Source organism: Lethenteron reissneri, chromosome 26, assembly GCF_015708825.2.
Source record: "Lethenteron reissneri isolate LAM-NWPU_2019-01 chromosome 26, ASM1570882v1, whole genome shotgun sequence".
Lineage (NCBI taxonomy): Eukaryota > Metazoa > Chordata > Hyperoartia > Petromyzontiformes > Petromyzontidae > Lethenteron > Lethenteron reissneri.
The window spans coordinates 14,390,007-14,403,366 of record NC_083804.1 but is presented as its reverse complement, the minus strand read 5'-3'; the positions used below and the strand labels follow the sequence as shown (position 1 = coordinate 14,403,366).

General features: G+C 54.9%; 1 protein-coding gene across 1 annotated transcript in view; it reads left to right on the top strand.

Annotated features, from left to right (window-relative positions):
- LOC133347960 (serine/threonine-protein kinase LMTK1-like) overlaps positions 1-13,360 on the top strand; it is a 70,581-nt gene that overhangs the window by 42,599 nt on the left and 14,622 nt on the right. The window contains exon 6 of the mRNA XM_061560725.1: positions 8,229-8,316. Within this exon, the coding sequence (XP_061416709.1) occupies positions 8,229-8,316 (88 nt within the window). The remainder of the gene's footprint in view (positions 1-8,228; positions 8,317-13,360) is intronic.

The window sequence follows — 13,360 nt, the reverse complement described above, 5'->3', positions numbered from 1 at the left end:
TCAAAACCGGGGTCGCGTGATGCCGCGTGACAGAGAAAGAAGCCCCCCCCCCCCCCTTGTTCCGATGGGCAACGTCAGCTTCGGTGTCAGCGCTTTCCGTCGCTGGCCGCGTCCCAGGCAAAATAAATGTTGCGCTCGGGAAGAAAGGGGGCCCGCGGGGACCGAGAGCCGCGAATATAAATACCCCAGGAGTTTTATCTTTCCCTCGGCCTGGCCCCGTCGCGTCCCGCATGCGACGTCTCTCTCGCCGTTGAGGGCCTCCGCGGCTAAGCTCCCTCGCTTGCCGCGTGCTGATACAGCCCCGTCCCCCCCCCCTCACGCCCAGAGCCATGGGGGACTTGAAACGAGCGCTGTTCATTTTGGGGGAGCATGGGAGGGGGGCATCAAAGGGAGATGCCGAGAGGGAGGGGGGGGGGAGCGGGGGTGGGGGGGCTGGCTCCCCGTGACAGTCGCTTTGCCTCGAGGGGCTGTCGCTCGCTCACTCAGATGCTTTTTCCCTCGCTCGCTCGTCGCTCACTTAACCACTCACTCGCTCGCTCGTCGCTCACTTAACCGTTCACTCGCTAGGTCGTCATTCACTTAACCGCTCACTCGCTCGCTCATCATTCACTTAACCGTTCACTCGCTCGCTCATCATTCACTTAACCGCTCACTCACTCGCTCATCATTCACTTAACCGTTCACTCGCTCGCTCATCATTCACTTAACCGTTCACTCGCTCGCTCATCATTCACTTAACCGTTCACTCGCTCGCTCATACTTCACTTAACCGCTCACTCGCTCGCTCATCATTCACTTAACCGCTCACTCGCTCACTCATCATTCACTTAACCGTTCACTCGCTCGCTCATCATTCACTTAACCGCTCATTCGCTCGCTCATCATTCACTTAACCGTTCACTCGCTCACTCGCTCACTCATCATTCACTTAACCGCTCACTCGCTCGCTCATCATTCACTTAACCGTTCACTCGCTCGCTCATCATTCACTTAACCGCTCGCTCATCATTCACTTAACCGCTCACTCATCATTCACTTAACCGCTCACTCGCTCGCTCATCATTCACTTAACCGCTCACTCGCTCGCTCATCATTCACTTAACCGCTCACTCGCTCGCTCATCATTCACTTAACCGCTTACTCGCTCGCTCATCATTCACTTAACCGCTCACTCGCTCGCTCATCATTCACTTAACCGCTCACTCGCTCGCTCATCATTCACTTAACCTCTCACTCGTTCGCGCGCTCGTCAATTACGTAACCACTCACTCGCTCATTATTCACCTAATCGTTCACTCAGCCGCTCGCTCACCCACATAATCAACTCCTCACTCACTCGCTCATTCACTCAAACGCTCACCCATTTGCTTCTTCGCTTTCCCGCCCACGCAACCACGCACTCAACCACTCATTTTCTTGGTCGTTCGTTCACTCACTCGCTCACTTAATGGCTGACTCACTTCCTCAATCACTCACCCGACTGCGCACTTTCTCGCTTTCAGACTCACGCGTCCGCTCGCTCATTGGCTGGCCCGCTGTTTCGATCGCTCACTCGCTCAGTCTCAGAGCAATTCAATCAGTGACTCGCACAATTTTACTCACTCGGTCAGTTATCCACCCACCCATCCACGAACTCGGCCATCCACTCAGACGCGGGGATAGAAGCCGCAGTTGTGTGGCTGTGCGTCAAGAGGAAGCTAGACAGAGGCTGTGATTGGAGAGAGAAGAGGATGCAGCGATGGGAGAAAGCAGCAAGGGTAGAAGAAACAAGCGGGAATGGAAGCAAGAGAAGCGGTAATGGCAGAGAGAGTTGGTGATATGCGATGGGAGAGAGAGACGTGGAAATGGTGGGGAGAGGCGGTGATGGGAGAGAGGCGGTGATGGGGGAGAGGCGGTGATGGGGGAGAGGGGGTGATGGGAGAGAGGTGGTGATGGGGGGGAGGGGGTGTTGGGGGAGAGGGGGTGATGGGGGAGAGGGGGTGATGGGGGGGGGGTGATGGGAGAGAAGTGGTGATGGGGGGGAAGGGGTGATGGGGGGGGAGGCGTTGATGGGGGGAGGGGGGTGATGGGGGGAGGGGTGATGGGGGGGAGGGGGTGATGGAGAGAGGGTGATGGGTGAAGGGGTGATGGGGGGGAGGGGTGATGGGAGGAGGGGGGTGATGGGGGAGAGGGGGTGATGGGGGAGAGGGGGTGGGGGAGAGAGGTGGTGATGGGGGGGAGGGGGGATGGGGAGAGGGGGTGATGGGGGGAGGGGGTGATGGGGGGGAGGGGGTGATGGGAGAGAGGGGGGGTGATGGGGGGAGGGGGGGGGTGATGGGGGGGGGGTGATGGGGGAGGGGGTGATGGGGGAGAGGGGGTGATGGGGGGGGGGGTGATGGGGGGGGGGAGGGGGGGGAGGGGGGGAGGGGGTGATGGGGGGGAGGGGGTGATGGGAGAGAGGGGTGATGGGGGGAGGGGTGATGGGGGGGGGGAGGGGGGGTGATGGGGGGGGGGTGATGGGGGGGGGGGTGATGGGGGGGAGGGGGTGATGGGGGGAGGGGTGATGGGGGGGAGGGGGTGATGGGGAGAGGGGTGATGGGGGGGAGGGGGGGGTGATGGGGGGGAGGGGGTGAGGGGGGGAGGGGGGGGTGATGGGGGGAGGGGGTGATGGGGGGAGGGGGGGGTGATGGGGGGAGGGGGTGATGGGGGGGGGGGGTGATGGGGGGGAGGGGGGGATGGGGGGAGGGGGGTGATGGGGGGAGGGGGGGTGGGGGGAGGGGGTGATGGAGGGAGGGGGGGGTGATGGGGAGGGGGTGATGGGAGAGGGGTGATGGGGGGGGGGTGATGGGGGAGAGGGGGTGATGGGGGGAGGGGGGGGTGATGGGGGGGGGGGGTGATGGGGGAGGGGGGGGTGAGGGGGGGGGGGGTGATGGGGGGGGAGGGGGGTGATGGGGGGGAGGGGGTGATGGGGGGAGGGGGGGTGATGGGGGGGAGGGGGTGATGGGGGGAGGGGGGGTGATGGGGGGAGGGGGTGATGGGGGGAGGGGGTGATGGGGGGGAGGGGGTGTGGGGGGAGGGGGTGATGGGGGGGAGGGGGTGATGGGGGGGGGGAGGGGGGGATGGGGGGGGGGGGGGTGATGGGGGGAGGGGGTGATGGGGGGGGGGGGGTGATGGGGGGAGGGGGTGATGGGGGGGAGGGGGTGATGGGGGGAGGGGGTGATGGGGGGGGGAGGGGTGATGGGGGGAGGGGGTGATGGGGGGAGGGGGTGATGGGGGGAGGGGGTGAGGGGGGGGGGGGGGTGATGGGGGGAGGGGGTGATGGGGGAGGGGGTGATGGGGGGGAGGGGTGATGGGGGGAGGGGTGATGGGGGGGGGGGGGGGAGGGGGGGGGAGGGGGTGATGGGGGGGAGGGGGGGTAGGGGGGAGGGGGGGGGTGAGGTGGGGGGGAGGCGTGATGGGGGGAGGGGTGATGGGGGGGAGGGGGTGATGGGGGGGGAGGCGGTGATGGGGGGATGACGGGGGTGATGGGGGGGAGGGGGTGATGGGGGGGAGGCGGGTGATGGGGGGGAGGGGGTGATGGGGGAGGGGGGTGATGAGGGAGTGGCGGTGATGGGGAGGAAGCGGTGATGGGGGAGAGGCGGTGATGGGGGGGAGGCGGTGATGGGGGAGAGCGGTGATGGGGGGAGGCGGGTGATGGGGGGAGGCGGTGATGGGGGGAGGCGGTGATGGGGGGGAGGCGGTGATGGGGGGGAGGCGTGATGGGGGGGGAGGCGGTGATGGGGGGGAGGGGGTGAGGAGTGGAGGGGGTGATGGGGGGAGGCGGTGATATGTGATGGGGGGGAGGCGGTGATGGGGGGAGGCGGGTAAGTGATGGGAGAGAGATTACCGCGAGTGCCCCGCTGAGTCTGCGGGGGCCTACCGAGTGAGCGCGGATAACAACATTTCTTAATTCTTCTCTAAAAGTTTTGGAACTCTTTGTCCCCGGCATTTGCGCCGCTTGGCTCAGCCTCGTCCGGCCAAGTGGTGCCGTGGTCGGGGCGCCTCCACCCACGATCGCAAGGTCATGGCGTTTAGCTCACGGTCAGGGTGTCCATCCTGACCTCATCCCTCGGGGGGTGGATAGCGTTCCTGCTACTTGGTGGAACATCATCTGTGACTGTTTAGTGGATACAGTGGCGGCCCCTGTCATAGGAACGTGGTATTGCCACTGCCCAACCCGGGGGCTTTTTACCAGCTCGTTTCTGGAGACACGGACCCAGCCCTGCTGAGAACCTGGGTTCGTATCCCAGGCTCCCACCCACTCGTGATGTTAGCAACTCGCTCAGTTGCTCACCCAGTGCGCACAAATTCAACGGGGTAAGAGCTCATCGCAATAACAAGCTGCCCAATCAATCCCGTTTGTTAAATGAGCCTCGTTTGGGAATTTAACCGTGCAAAGAGATTCGTGCGTTAGGCACCCGTCCACCAATTACCCTCGTACGTAGCGCAATGTATCTCTATATGTGTGTATATATATGTGTATATATACATCTTATTTAATTGCTTTTTTTGTAAATATTTCATCGGCGAAGTCACCCAAAATTGCTAAGAATTGCCAACCGTTTACCCGTGGCTGCACACCACGGGAAAGGGGAGCAGAGTCAAGGATTGTGATGCATGGGGGAAATGAAGTGAACGGGGAAAAGGGAATAGAAAAGAGAAAGAATGGGAAATCAGGGGAAATGGGAGGCAAAGGGATGGAGAGATGTGAGCAGAGAGTCTGGAGAGATGAGGATCGGGAGGAAGAGGCTCCTATCAGGGCCTCCACGCTGCTGCTGCTGCTGCTGCTGCTACTGCTGCTGCTACTGCTGCTGCTACTGCTGCTGCTGCTGCTGCTGCTACTGCTGCTGCTGCTACTGCTGCTACAGCTGCTACTGCTGCTGCTACTGCTGCTGCTACTGCTGCTACTGCACAGAGTCTGTTTTCTGAGTGGGCGGCGACGGGGGGAGGGGTGCATTGTGGGCGTAGCCACACAGAGGTCACGTGATTTACAGGAAGCTTTGGCTTTATTTAGTTACTGTACATGCATTTAAAGTATTTGGCTGCGATACATTTCCACGCGATTAGCCACTTAATTGAGCTGTCATTTGTGGCCAGGTCGCTTCTGTAAAAGAGCTATGTAGCCTAGTGGGCCTTACCTGGTAACATGGAAGAAATGTGATAATTGTTTTTTTACCCTTTTATCTGGCAACAAAACTGACACCTATTTTACAAGGAGTCATGTTTGCATAGACCACAATACCTGCAGTCAGAATGCAAACAAAAACATTCACATACCTGCATTGTTTGTGTTGTTGTAGTACAGAGTTAGACTGATGGCCTTAATCTAAGTTGTCTTGTGGTTGTTGTTTGACTTGCATCCCACTGGGATTTTTGCACACAGCGTTGGTGTACGGTGTTTTTTCAGCAATATTTTTGCTGTCTTTTCTTGGATTTTCTGTTTGCACTTAGTCACATATTCACTTTAAGATGTTTTTTTGTTCATGTTTTTGTTTTTTGTTTGTTGCGGTTGCACCCGATTCAAGAGCTGAATGGCTCACAGGGCTACACCTAATAAATGAACTTGAACTTGAACTTCCCATATCCTCTCCCTTTGATGCTGTTAATCCTGCATAATGCACATGCATATGTAGTACTAATCACATTCCTGCATTTCCCATAAATATGCTAAATTCCTCTTGATATGCAAATTCCTTTGTCAAGGCGCCCAGCTTATATATATGCTCCAAGCTCGTGTGCTGTTTCATTCAGACTCTGTCGCCTCGACAGACCTGGTTTTCACCTGAGGATGGCTGCTTGCGTTGTGGCCGAAACGTCGTGAGAATTATTTTATTGTGTTTTATTTTTATTATTTTATTACTTCCCTTCTACGTGACTTTACCGAAAGAACCAAGAATATAACTCTGATAATGTATGCACTGTCCTTGAAGTTGATTGGTCCACACCCGAGACAGCTTTCCTTAGAGCCTAGTCTCACACAATTTTTGGCGAAAAGCGTGAGGAGTGACTCTCACAGTTGAGTTCTGGGTTATTCCACAGAGGAGTGATGATCCGGGCCGCGGTTGTGTTGCCGAGACCCTCCACCGTCTGACGCGGTATATGAGCGTAATTTGACGACGCACCAATTGCTGCCGTTTAGAGCTCGACTTGGCGATTCTCACGACCAAAATGTAGCGATTAACCCACACCTCAATCACGCATCGTAAGGTAGGCTATAAAACTGCAAACTAAGCTTTTGTTTTATTTTACCAGGTAAGGCCCACTGAGCTACGTAGTTCTTCTTCAGAAGGGACCTGGCCACACATGAAGTGGCTCATCGTGGGGACATTTATAGCAGCCAAATACTCAAAATTCACGTCGATGATGATTCTACACTTGGAGGGAAAACCCGGAGGACGTGGAGAAAAATCCAACGCGACCACAGGGAAAGAGAGAGACCTGCAAACTTCAAATACACAACAGGGGTCGGGATCGAACCCATGGCATTGTGTACACGAGGCGAGGTAGCTAACATCTCGCCACGCGAAAGTCAACGTGAAAGGTGTCTGATGGATAGACACACACGGACGGACAGACTCACGGACAGACGGACCGACGTATATCTATTTCACGGGAAAAGCACGTAGCATCGTGGTTCAGCCTCCCCGATTAAAAGGGCTCTGTTTTCAAAGGGAGACCTGGGGGAGGAGGTGGGGGATGGGGGCAGGGCGGGGGGGGGGGTCGGAAACAAACACATGGGCTGGGCACAGCCACCAAACGCTGTACAGAGCCCCCCATTGTTCGAGTGTAATACATTTGCCTTTGATCTTAATTCAGAAAAATGGAGCAGTCGTGGAAGGAGGGCGTGCGGGTGGGCGGCTCTGCTGCGCGCGGCGTCCAATCCGGCACGGGGCGGAGGCGGCGAGGGTTGACGGATCACCGCCGCTAATGGTTGCGCAACTCCCGTAATGCCTATCCCCGTTCCGATGACGCACGCGTACGCCATCAGTTGTTCTTCTCTCTCCGATGCCGTTCGGGATGACGTGCGTGTGCGGAGCCGGAAGGAAAAAACTAAAATAGAATAACTTGGATAATTGTTTTTTGTACCTTTTTATCTGGCAACAAAACTGACACCTTTTTTTTACGAGGAGTCATGTTTGCATAGACCACAATACCTGCAGTCGTAATGCAAACAAAAAACATAACTCTGATAATGTATGCACTGTTATGTTTTTTGTTTGCATTACGACTGCAGGTATTGTGGTCTATGCAAACATGACTCCTCGTAAAAAAGGTGTCAGTTTTGTTGCCAGATAAAAGGGTAAAAAAACAATTATATTTTTTACTGGCAAATGAGGTACCAATGGTAGAATAACTTCATCGCGACCGATGCTCCCACAAGGCCACGCGAGGGTTGGGGGGGTGGCGGCAGCTAACGTAGAGTGCGGTTCTCTGCGGCGGCGAGTACAGTTGTCTTTAAAAGCAACGCCGTTACGACGCCTCTCAAAATCAAATTAACGCCGAATCGCTCGCGCGCTCCCAGATTCAGCGGTGCGAACGGGACCCCACCACCCACCCACCCTGCAACTTGCAGTCGTCTGGGAATAATGGAAAAGGGTTCCATTTCGCCAGAAGAATTATAAGAATAAGAAGGCGGTCACAGTAAAGAGCGTGGACTGACATCACCCCTGTCACTTCCCTATGATGGGATAGAGTGTTGCCCCCTCGCACGCAAGTGGGGGTTTTCTGCGGGTGCTCCCACACGCATAAGCACTCGTTAATTGGATGTAAACATATTCACATCTACATATATATACACGTGCAGAGGACTGTTCACCGCCTCGCTGCTGCCTCGTAGCTTCGTGTGGTTCCCGAAGGATTGTGGAGATGCAGTTTGCATGAACAACGCTGCAGAGAACTAAACGAAGTTAGACCCTCTGACCACAGATATTTCACATCCATCCGGGGGGTCAATCTGCAGCGCTAATGGGACCCTAATCGGTGTAAACGTAACAGTAAATATCAATAATTGAGTGCCTCTCTCTGTCTGTGCTTGTATCTCTCTCTCCGTCTGTGCGGCTCTTAACTCCCTCTGCTTCGCTGTCTCTATCTGTGCCTGTGTGTGTGTGTGACTGTGTGTGTGTGTGTGACTCTGTGTGTGTGTGTGACTCTGTGTGTGTGTGTGACTCTGTGTGTGTGTGTCTCTCTGTGTGTGTCTGTTTCCCTCCCAGGCTTCTACAGCACCCGAACATCATGCAGTGCTTGGGACAGTGCACGGAGTCCTCGCCGTACTTGCTGGTCATGGAGCTCTGCTCGCTGGTGAGACAACACACGCAGCACAAAGACAAAGATCCCGTGTCACAGACTGTTGGGGCAAGTGCTGTTAGCGAGCACCTACGAAGGCCGGCATGGCACACGAGGGAGCGGGTGGCCAGCACCACGCCCGGCCGCCTTTGTCTCCCCAGTGGCGATGTTTACTACACATCGCGCCAAGGTACTCATTTGGAGCCGAGTCGACCTTGGGAGGCCCAGGACCGGTTCAGATAATCGTCACCGGTGTTGGCCGTGAGCGGGAATCGAACTCGGGTTGCTGGGTTCATCGCGCAGCGCGCTAACCGCTACACTACCGCTCCCCAGACAAGACACGCACACACGTCCACGTGCACACGCATGCGAACCCATGCACGTGCGTTTTGTATGCACTGTATAGTACTGTGAGAGTGTCTTTACATTCCTGAGTGCATTTTGCAAAACTCCTTGTAGAGTGTATGCAGTAGCCACGTTTTTGGGGATACTTTCACACTATACTTGTGGGTGGAGCTACTTCCGAGGCTTTTTCGGTGCACTGTGTGAATGTGTTCATGGGAGTGGCTACCCCCAGTTGGTTGGGTACACTGTGTGAATGTGCAGGTGGGAGTGGCTATCCCCAATTCTTGCGGTACACTGTGTGAATATGTTGGCGAGAGTGATTACGATCCCGTTTTTGTGGTACACTGTGTGAACGTGCACGTGAAAGTGACGACTACGCCCAGGTTTTTGGGGTACACTGTGTGAACGTGCGCATGGGAGTGACCACTACCCCCAGGGTTTTTGGGGGTACACTGTGTGAACGTGCACGTGGAAGTGGCCACTACCCCCAGGTTTTTGGGGTACACTGTGTGAACATGCACATGGCAGTGGCCACTACCCCAGGTTTTTTGGGTACACTGTGTGAACGTGCACGTGAAAGTGACCACTACCCCCAGGTTTTTTGGGTACACTGTGTGAACGTGCCATCGGACTATGAATGGTGTGGCCAAACCCTCACTGGACATCTGTCGCACCGTGGGGCTTCTCTAACGTTGTTACTGACATCGTTTAGCTCCAGAGTTACAAATACCTGTCCTCAAATCTCTCATAGTGGCCATGTGTGGGCAGTGAGTTCGTGGGTGTGCGTGTGTCTCTGTTTATGTATGTGGGGGGTGGTAGTGTAGTGGTTGGTGTACCGCGCTATGAACCGAGTTCGATTCCCGCTCACGGCCAACATCAGTGGCGATTATTTGAACCAGTCCTGGGCCTCCCCTTGGTCGACTCATCCTCAATTGAGTACCTGGTGCGGTCTATGTGAAAGAAAACATCAGCACTGGGGAGACAAAGGCGGCCGGGCGTGGTGTTGGCCACCCACTCCCCCGTGTGCCGTGCCGGCCTTCATAGGTGCTCGCTAACAGCACGTGCCCCAAAAGCGTTTTAAGGCTATACAGGGAGTCTTTGTTTTATTTTTGTCTATGATTGTGCGCGTACAATATATGCGTGGGTGTGTAAGTATGCGTGTCTATGTTAGTGTGTGTGTGGGTGTCTTTGTTTGTGTGCATATGCATGCCTATGTTTGTGTGCATATGCATGCCTATGTTTGTGTGTATGTCGGCGACTGTGTGTGTATGCGTGTGGGTCTCTACGTGTCCGCGCGTATATAGCTTGTCTATGTTTGTGTGTGTGTGTATGGATTTACTGCTATCGTCAGACGCACGCACGCACCCACACACGTTTCTGATCCATGACCCCCGGGGAGGGCAGCCCCACCTCCATGTAGGGATGGTGTGGCCGGACCAGGGAGGGACCCTCAAGTGTCGACCCGAGTACACACAACGGCGTGTGTACGTTTGTGTGTCTGTATGCGCGTGTGTATGTTTCTGTGCGTGTGTGTGCGTATCCTGTGTGTCTGTGTATGGCGTCAAAGTGCACGTGGCCTGGCACAGGTGCCATGGTGACGTCATCGCCACTTAGTGGCGAATGGCGATTGCTGTTGTTGTATGAGTATCTATGTGCGCGTGTATGCGTATCTATGTGTGTATGAGTATCTGTGTGTATATGAGTATCTGTGTGTGTATGAGTATCTGTGTGTGCGTGTATGAGTATTTGTGTGTATGTGTATCTATGTGTGTATGAGTATCTATGTGCGCGTGTATGCCTATCTATGTGTGTATGAGTATCTGTGTGTGTATGAGTATCTGTGTGTGTGTGTATGAGTATCTGTGTGTGTGTGTATGAGTATCTGTGTGTGCGTGTATGCGTATCTATGTGTGTATGAGTATCTGTGTGTATATGAGTATCTGTGTATGTATGAGTATCTGTGTGTGTGTGTATGAGTATTTATGTGTGTATGTGTATCTATGTGTGTATGAGTATCTATGTGCGCGTGTATGCGTATCTATGTGTGTATGAGTATCTGTGTGTGTATGTGTATCTGTGTGTGTGTGTATGAGTATCTGTGTGTGTATGAGTATGTGTGTATGAGTATCTGTGTGTGCGTGTATGCGTATCTATGTGTGTATTCGTATCTGTGTGTGGTTAGCATGCTGAACTACGAACCCGGCCACCCGAGTTCGATTCCCGCTCACGGCAAACACCAGTGACTATTATCTGAACCGGTCCTGAGCCTTCCCCAGGTCGACTCAGCGTCAAATGAGTACCTGGTGCGGTGTGTAAACTTCGCCACAAGCAAGACAAAGGCAGCCGCCGGTCGTGGTGCTGGCCACCCACGCCCTCGTGTGCCGTGCCGGGTTTCATAGGTGCTCGCTAACAGCACTTGCCCTCACAGTCTGTTAGAGGCTATATGGGGGATCTTTGTCTATGTGTGAGTATCTATGTGTATATGTATGTTTGAGTATCTGTGTGTGTGTGTATATATGAGTATCCACGTGTCTGTGTGTATGAGTATCTGTGTGTGTGTTTGAGTATCTGTGTATGTGTATGAGTATCTGTGTGTATGTGTGTATGAGTATCCACGTGTCTGTGTGTATGAGTATCTGTGTGTGTGTGTGTATGAGTATCTGTGTGTGTGTGGATGAGTACGCACGTGTGTGTGGATGAGTACGCACGTGTGTGTGTATGAGTATCTGTGTGTGTGTATGAGTATCCACGTGTCTGTGTGTATGAGTATCTGTGTGTGTGTGTATGAGTATCTGTGTGTGTGTGTGTGTATGTATGAGTATCTGTGTGTGTGTATGAGTATCTGTGTGTGTGTATGAGTATCCACGTGTCTGTGTGTATGAGTATCCACGTGTCTGTGTGTATGAGTATCTGTGTGTGTGTGTATTAGTATCTGTGTGTGTGTGTATGAGTATCCACGTGTCTGTGTGGATGAGTACACACGTGTGTGTGTATGAGTATCTGTGTGTGTGTGTATGAGTATCCACGTGTCTGTGTGGATGAGTACACACGTGTGTGTGTATGAGTATCTGTGTCTGTGTGTATGAGTATCCACGTGTCTGTGTGGATGAGTATGCACGTGTGTATGTCGTGTGTTGGGCTATGCTATTCTGGGTGGCCCCTCCGGTGAGAAAGAGCCAGTGAACTTCCAGGCCGGTTTTTCATCGACCTAATTAGGTGTCTGACGTTATCCCTCGAGGCAGCTGGGGGGGGGGGGGCAAAAAATGCCCCCCCCCCTCCCCTCCTTCGCAACACGTTTCACCACATCAGACACCGCGTTCAAAAATATCATCCTCACAAGCCTCCTACGCATCCAGCGTCGTCATCTCTCCTCCTCCCACTCCTCTTGCTGCTCCTCTTGAGCTGACCGTGAACTCAGGCGGTCGGGGCGACACGCACAACGCCGCCGCGCTGTTGTGCGTGCGACGCGGCCAAGCAGATGGGACAGTGCGATGGACTTTGAATCCATCTGTGCGGCTCTTCGAACAGTCAGTTGGCTCCTTCGCGCATGCGGTTGGGGGGTGGGGGGGGGGCAGTCTCTCCAGGCTCTCCGGTTTCCTTTCCACGCGAAGGCAAACGACTCGTGAGATGGGATTGGCCGAGCGTCACCGACGCGGCAACCCTCCTGAAGACGGAGTCTCGGGACTCGACGAAGCTCCCTTGAGTTAGCGGCAACGCAGTACAACAGGTGCTCGCTAACGGCACTTGCACCCCCCCCCCCGCACCCACGCGCTCTATGAGACTGCATTCCATCCGGGGCATTATCGCCTTTGACTTGACTTTTTTTTTTTTGTCCAATCTGTGGACGATGTGCCGTAATCACCCCGGCAATTCCAGAGCGGTCGTTGTTTGGACAGGCTTGCCCCTGCCATGGGAATGTGGAATGCCCCACTGCTGGCTCAAGGCTACCAATGCATGCGTGCACCGTTCAAGGCTCGTTTAAGCAGGGAGACTCGTTGACTTGCGGTTCAAAATAAACACAAAAGGCGCAGCCGCACCTCCCAATCTGCTTCCTTCTGCTGGTCAGCGAAACCAAACTAACAAGCAGAGCCATTTTATTATGTTAATGAGATTTATATAGCGCCTAGACTCAGGCGCTTTTTACTACGGCGCTTTGCAGCGATGATACAATTTACACGTCGCATGATAATAATTTAAAATGAAGAATTGGGTTATTGTAAGTTCTATGCAGAACCTCCAAGTTGCTTCGCGTGTCCTCTTCCACCCCACACGTCAGGCCCATCACAGCCTCCTCTTCCTGATTACATCCACAACGCCTTCCTGCCACGTTTTGCTGGTTACCCTTTCCCGTACGTACACTTAAAGCCCTTCTGTTTATCCGCTGCTGGATGAGAACCCATCCCCCCACAGGCCGTGTGGGGGGGACTCATTTGACCATACCTCACCACGCCGGTTAAAACGGGTTCATGAATGCGTCCCACTTATCTCCGAGTACCACAGAGTCACGTGACGTAACTTCGGTTACAGCACGGCGTGGGATTTAGCCACCGGTGCCCTCTGCTGACCCGCAGCGCAGCGCCGGGGCCGCCTACGACACCCGGGCGTGCGCATGGGTGGGTCGCCCACCCGAGCGCTCTCTAGGGTCGACCCTTGCTCGTCGACCCCGGAGACCTGACGGGTGACGTGTCGCGGCGGGTCGGTCAGCGGCCCGGCC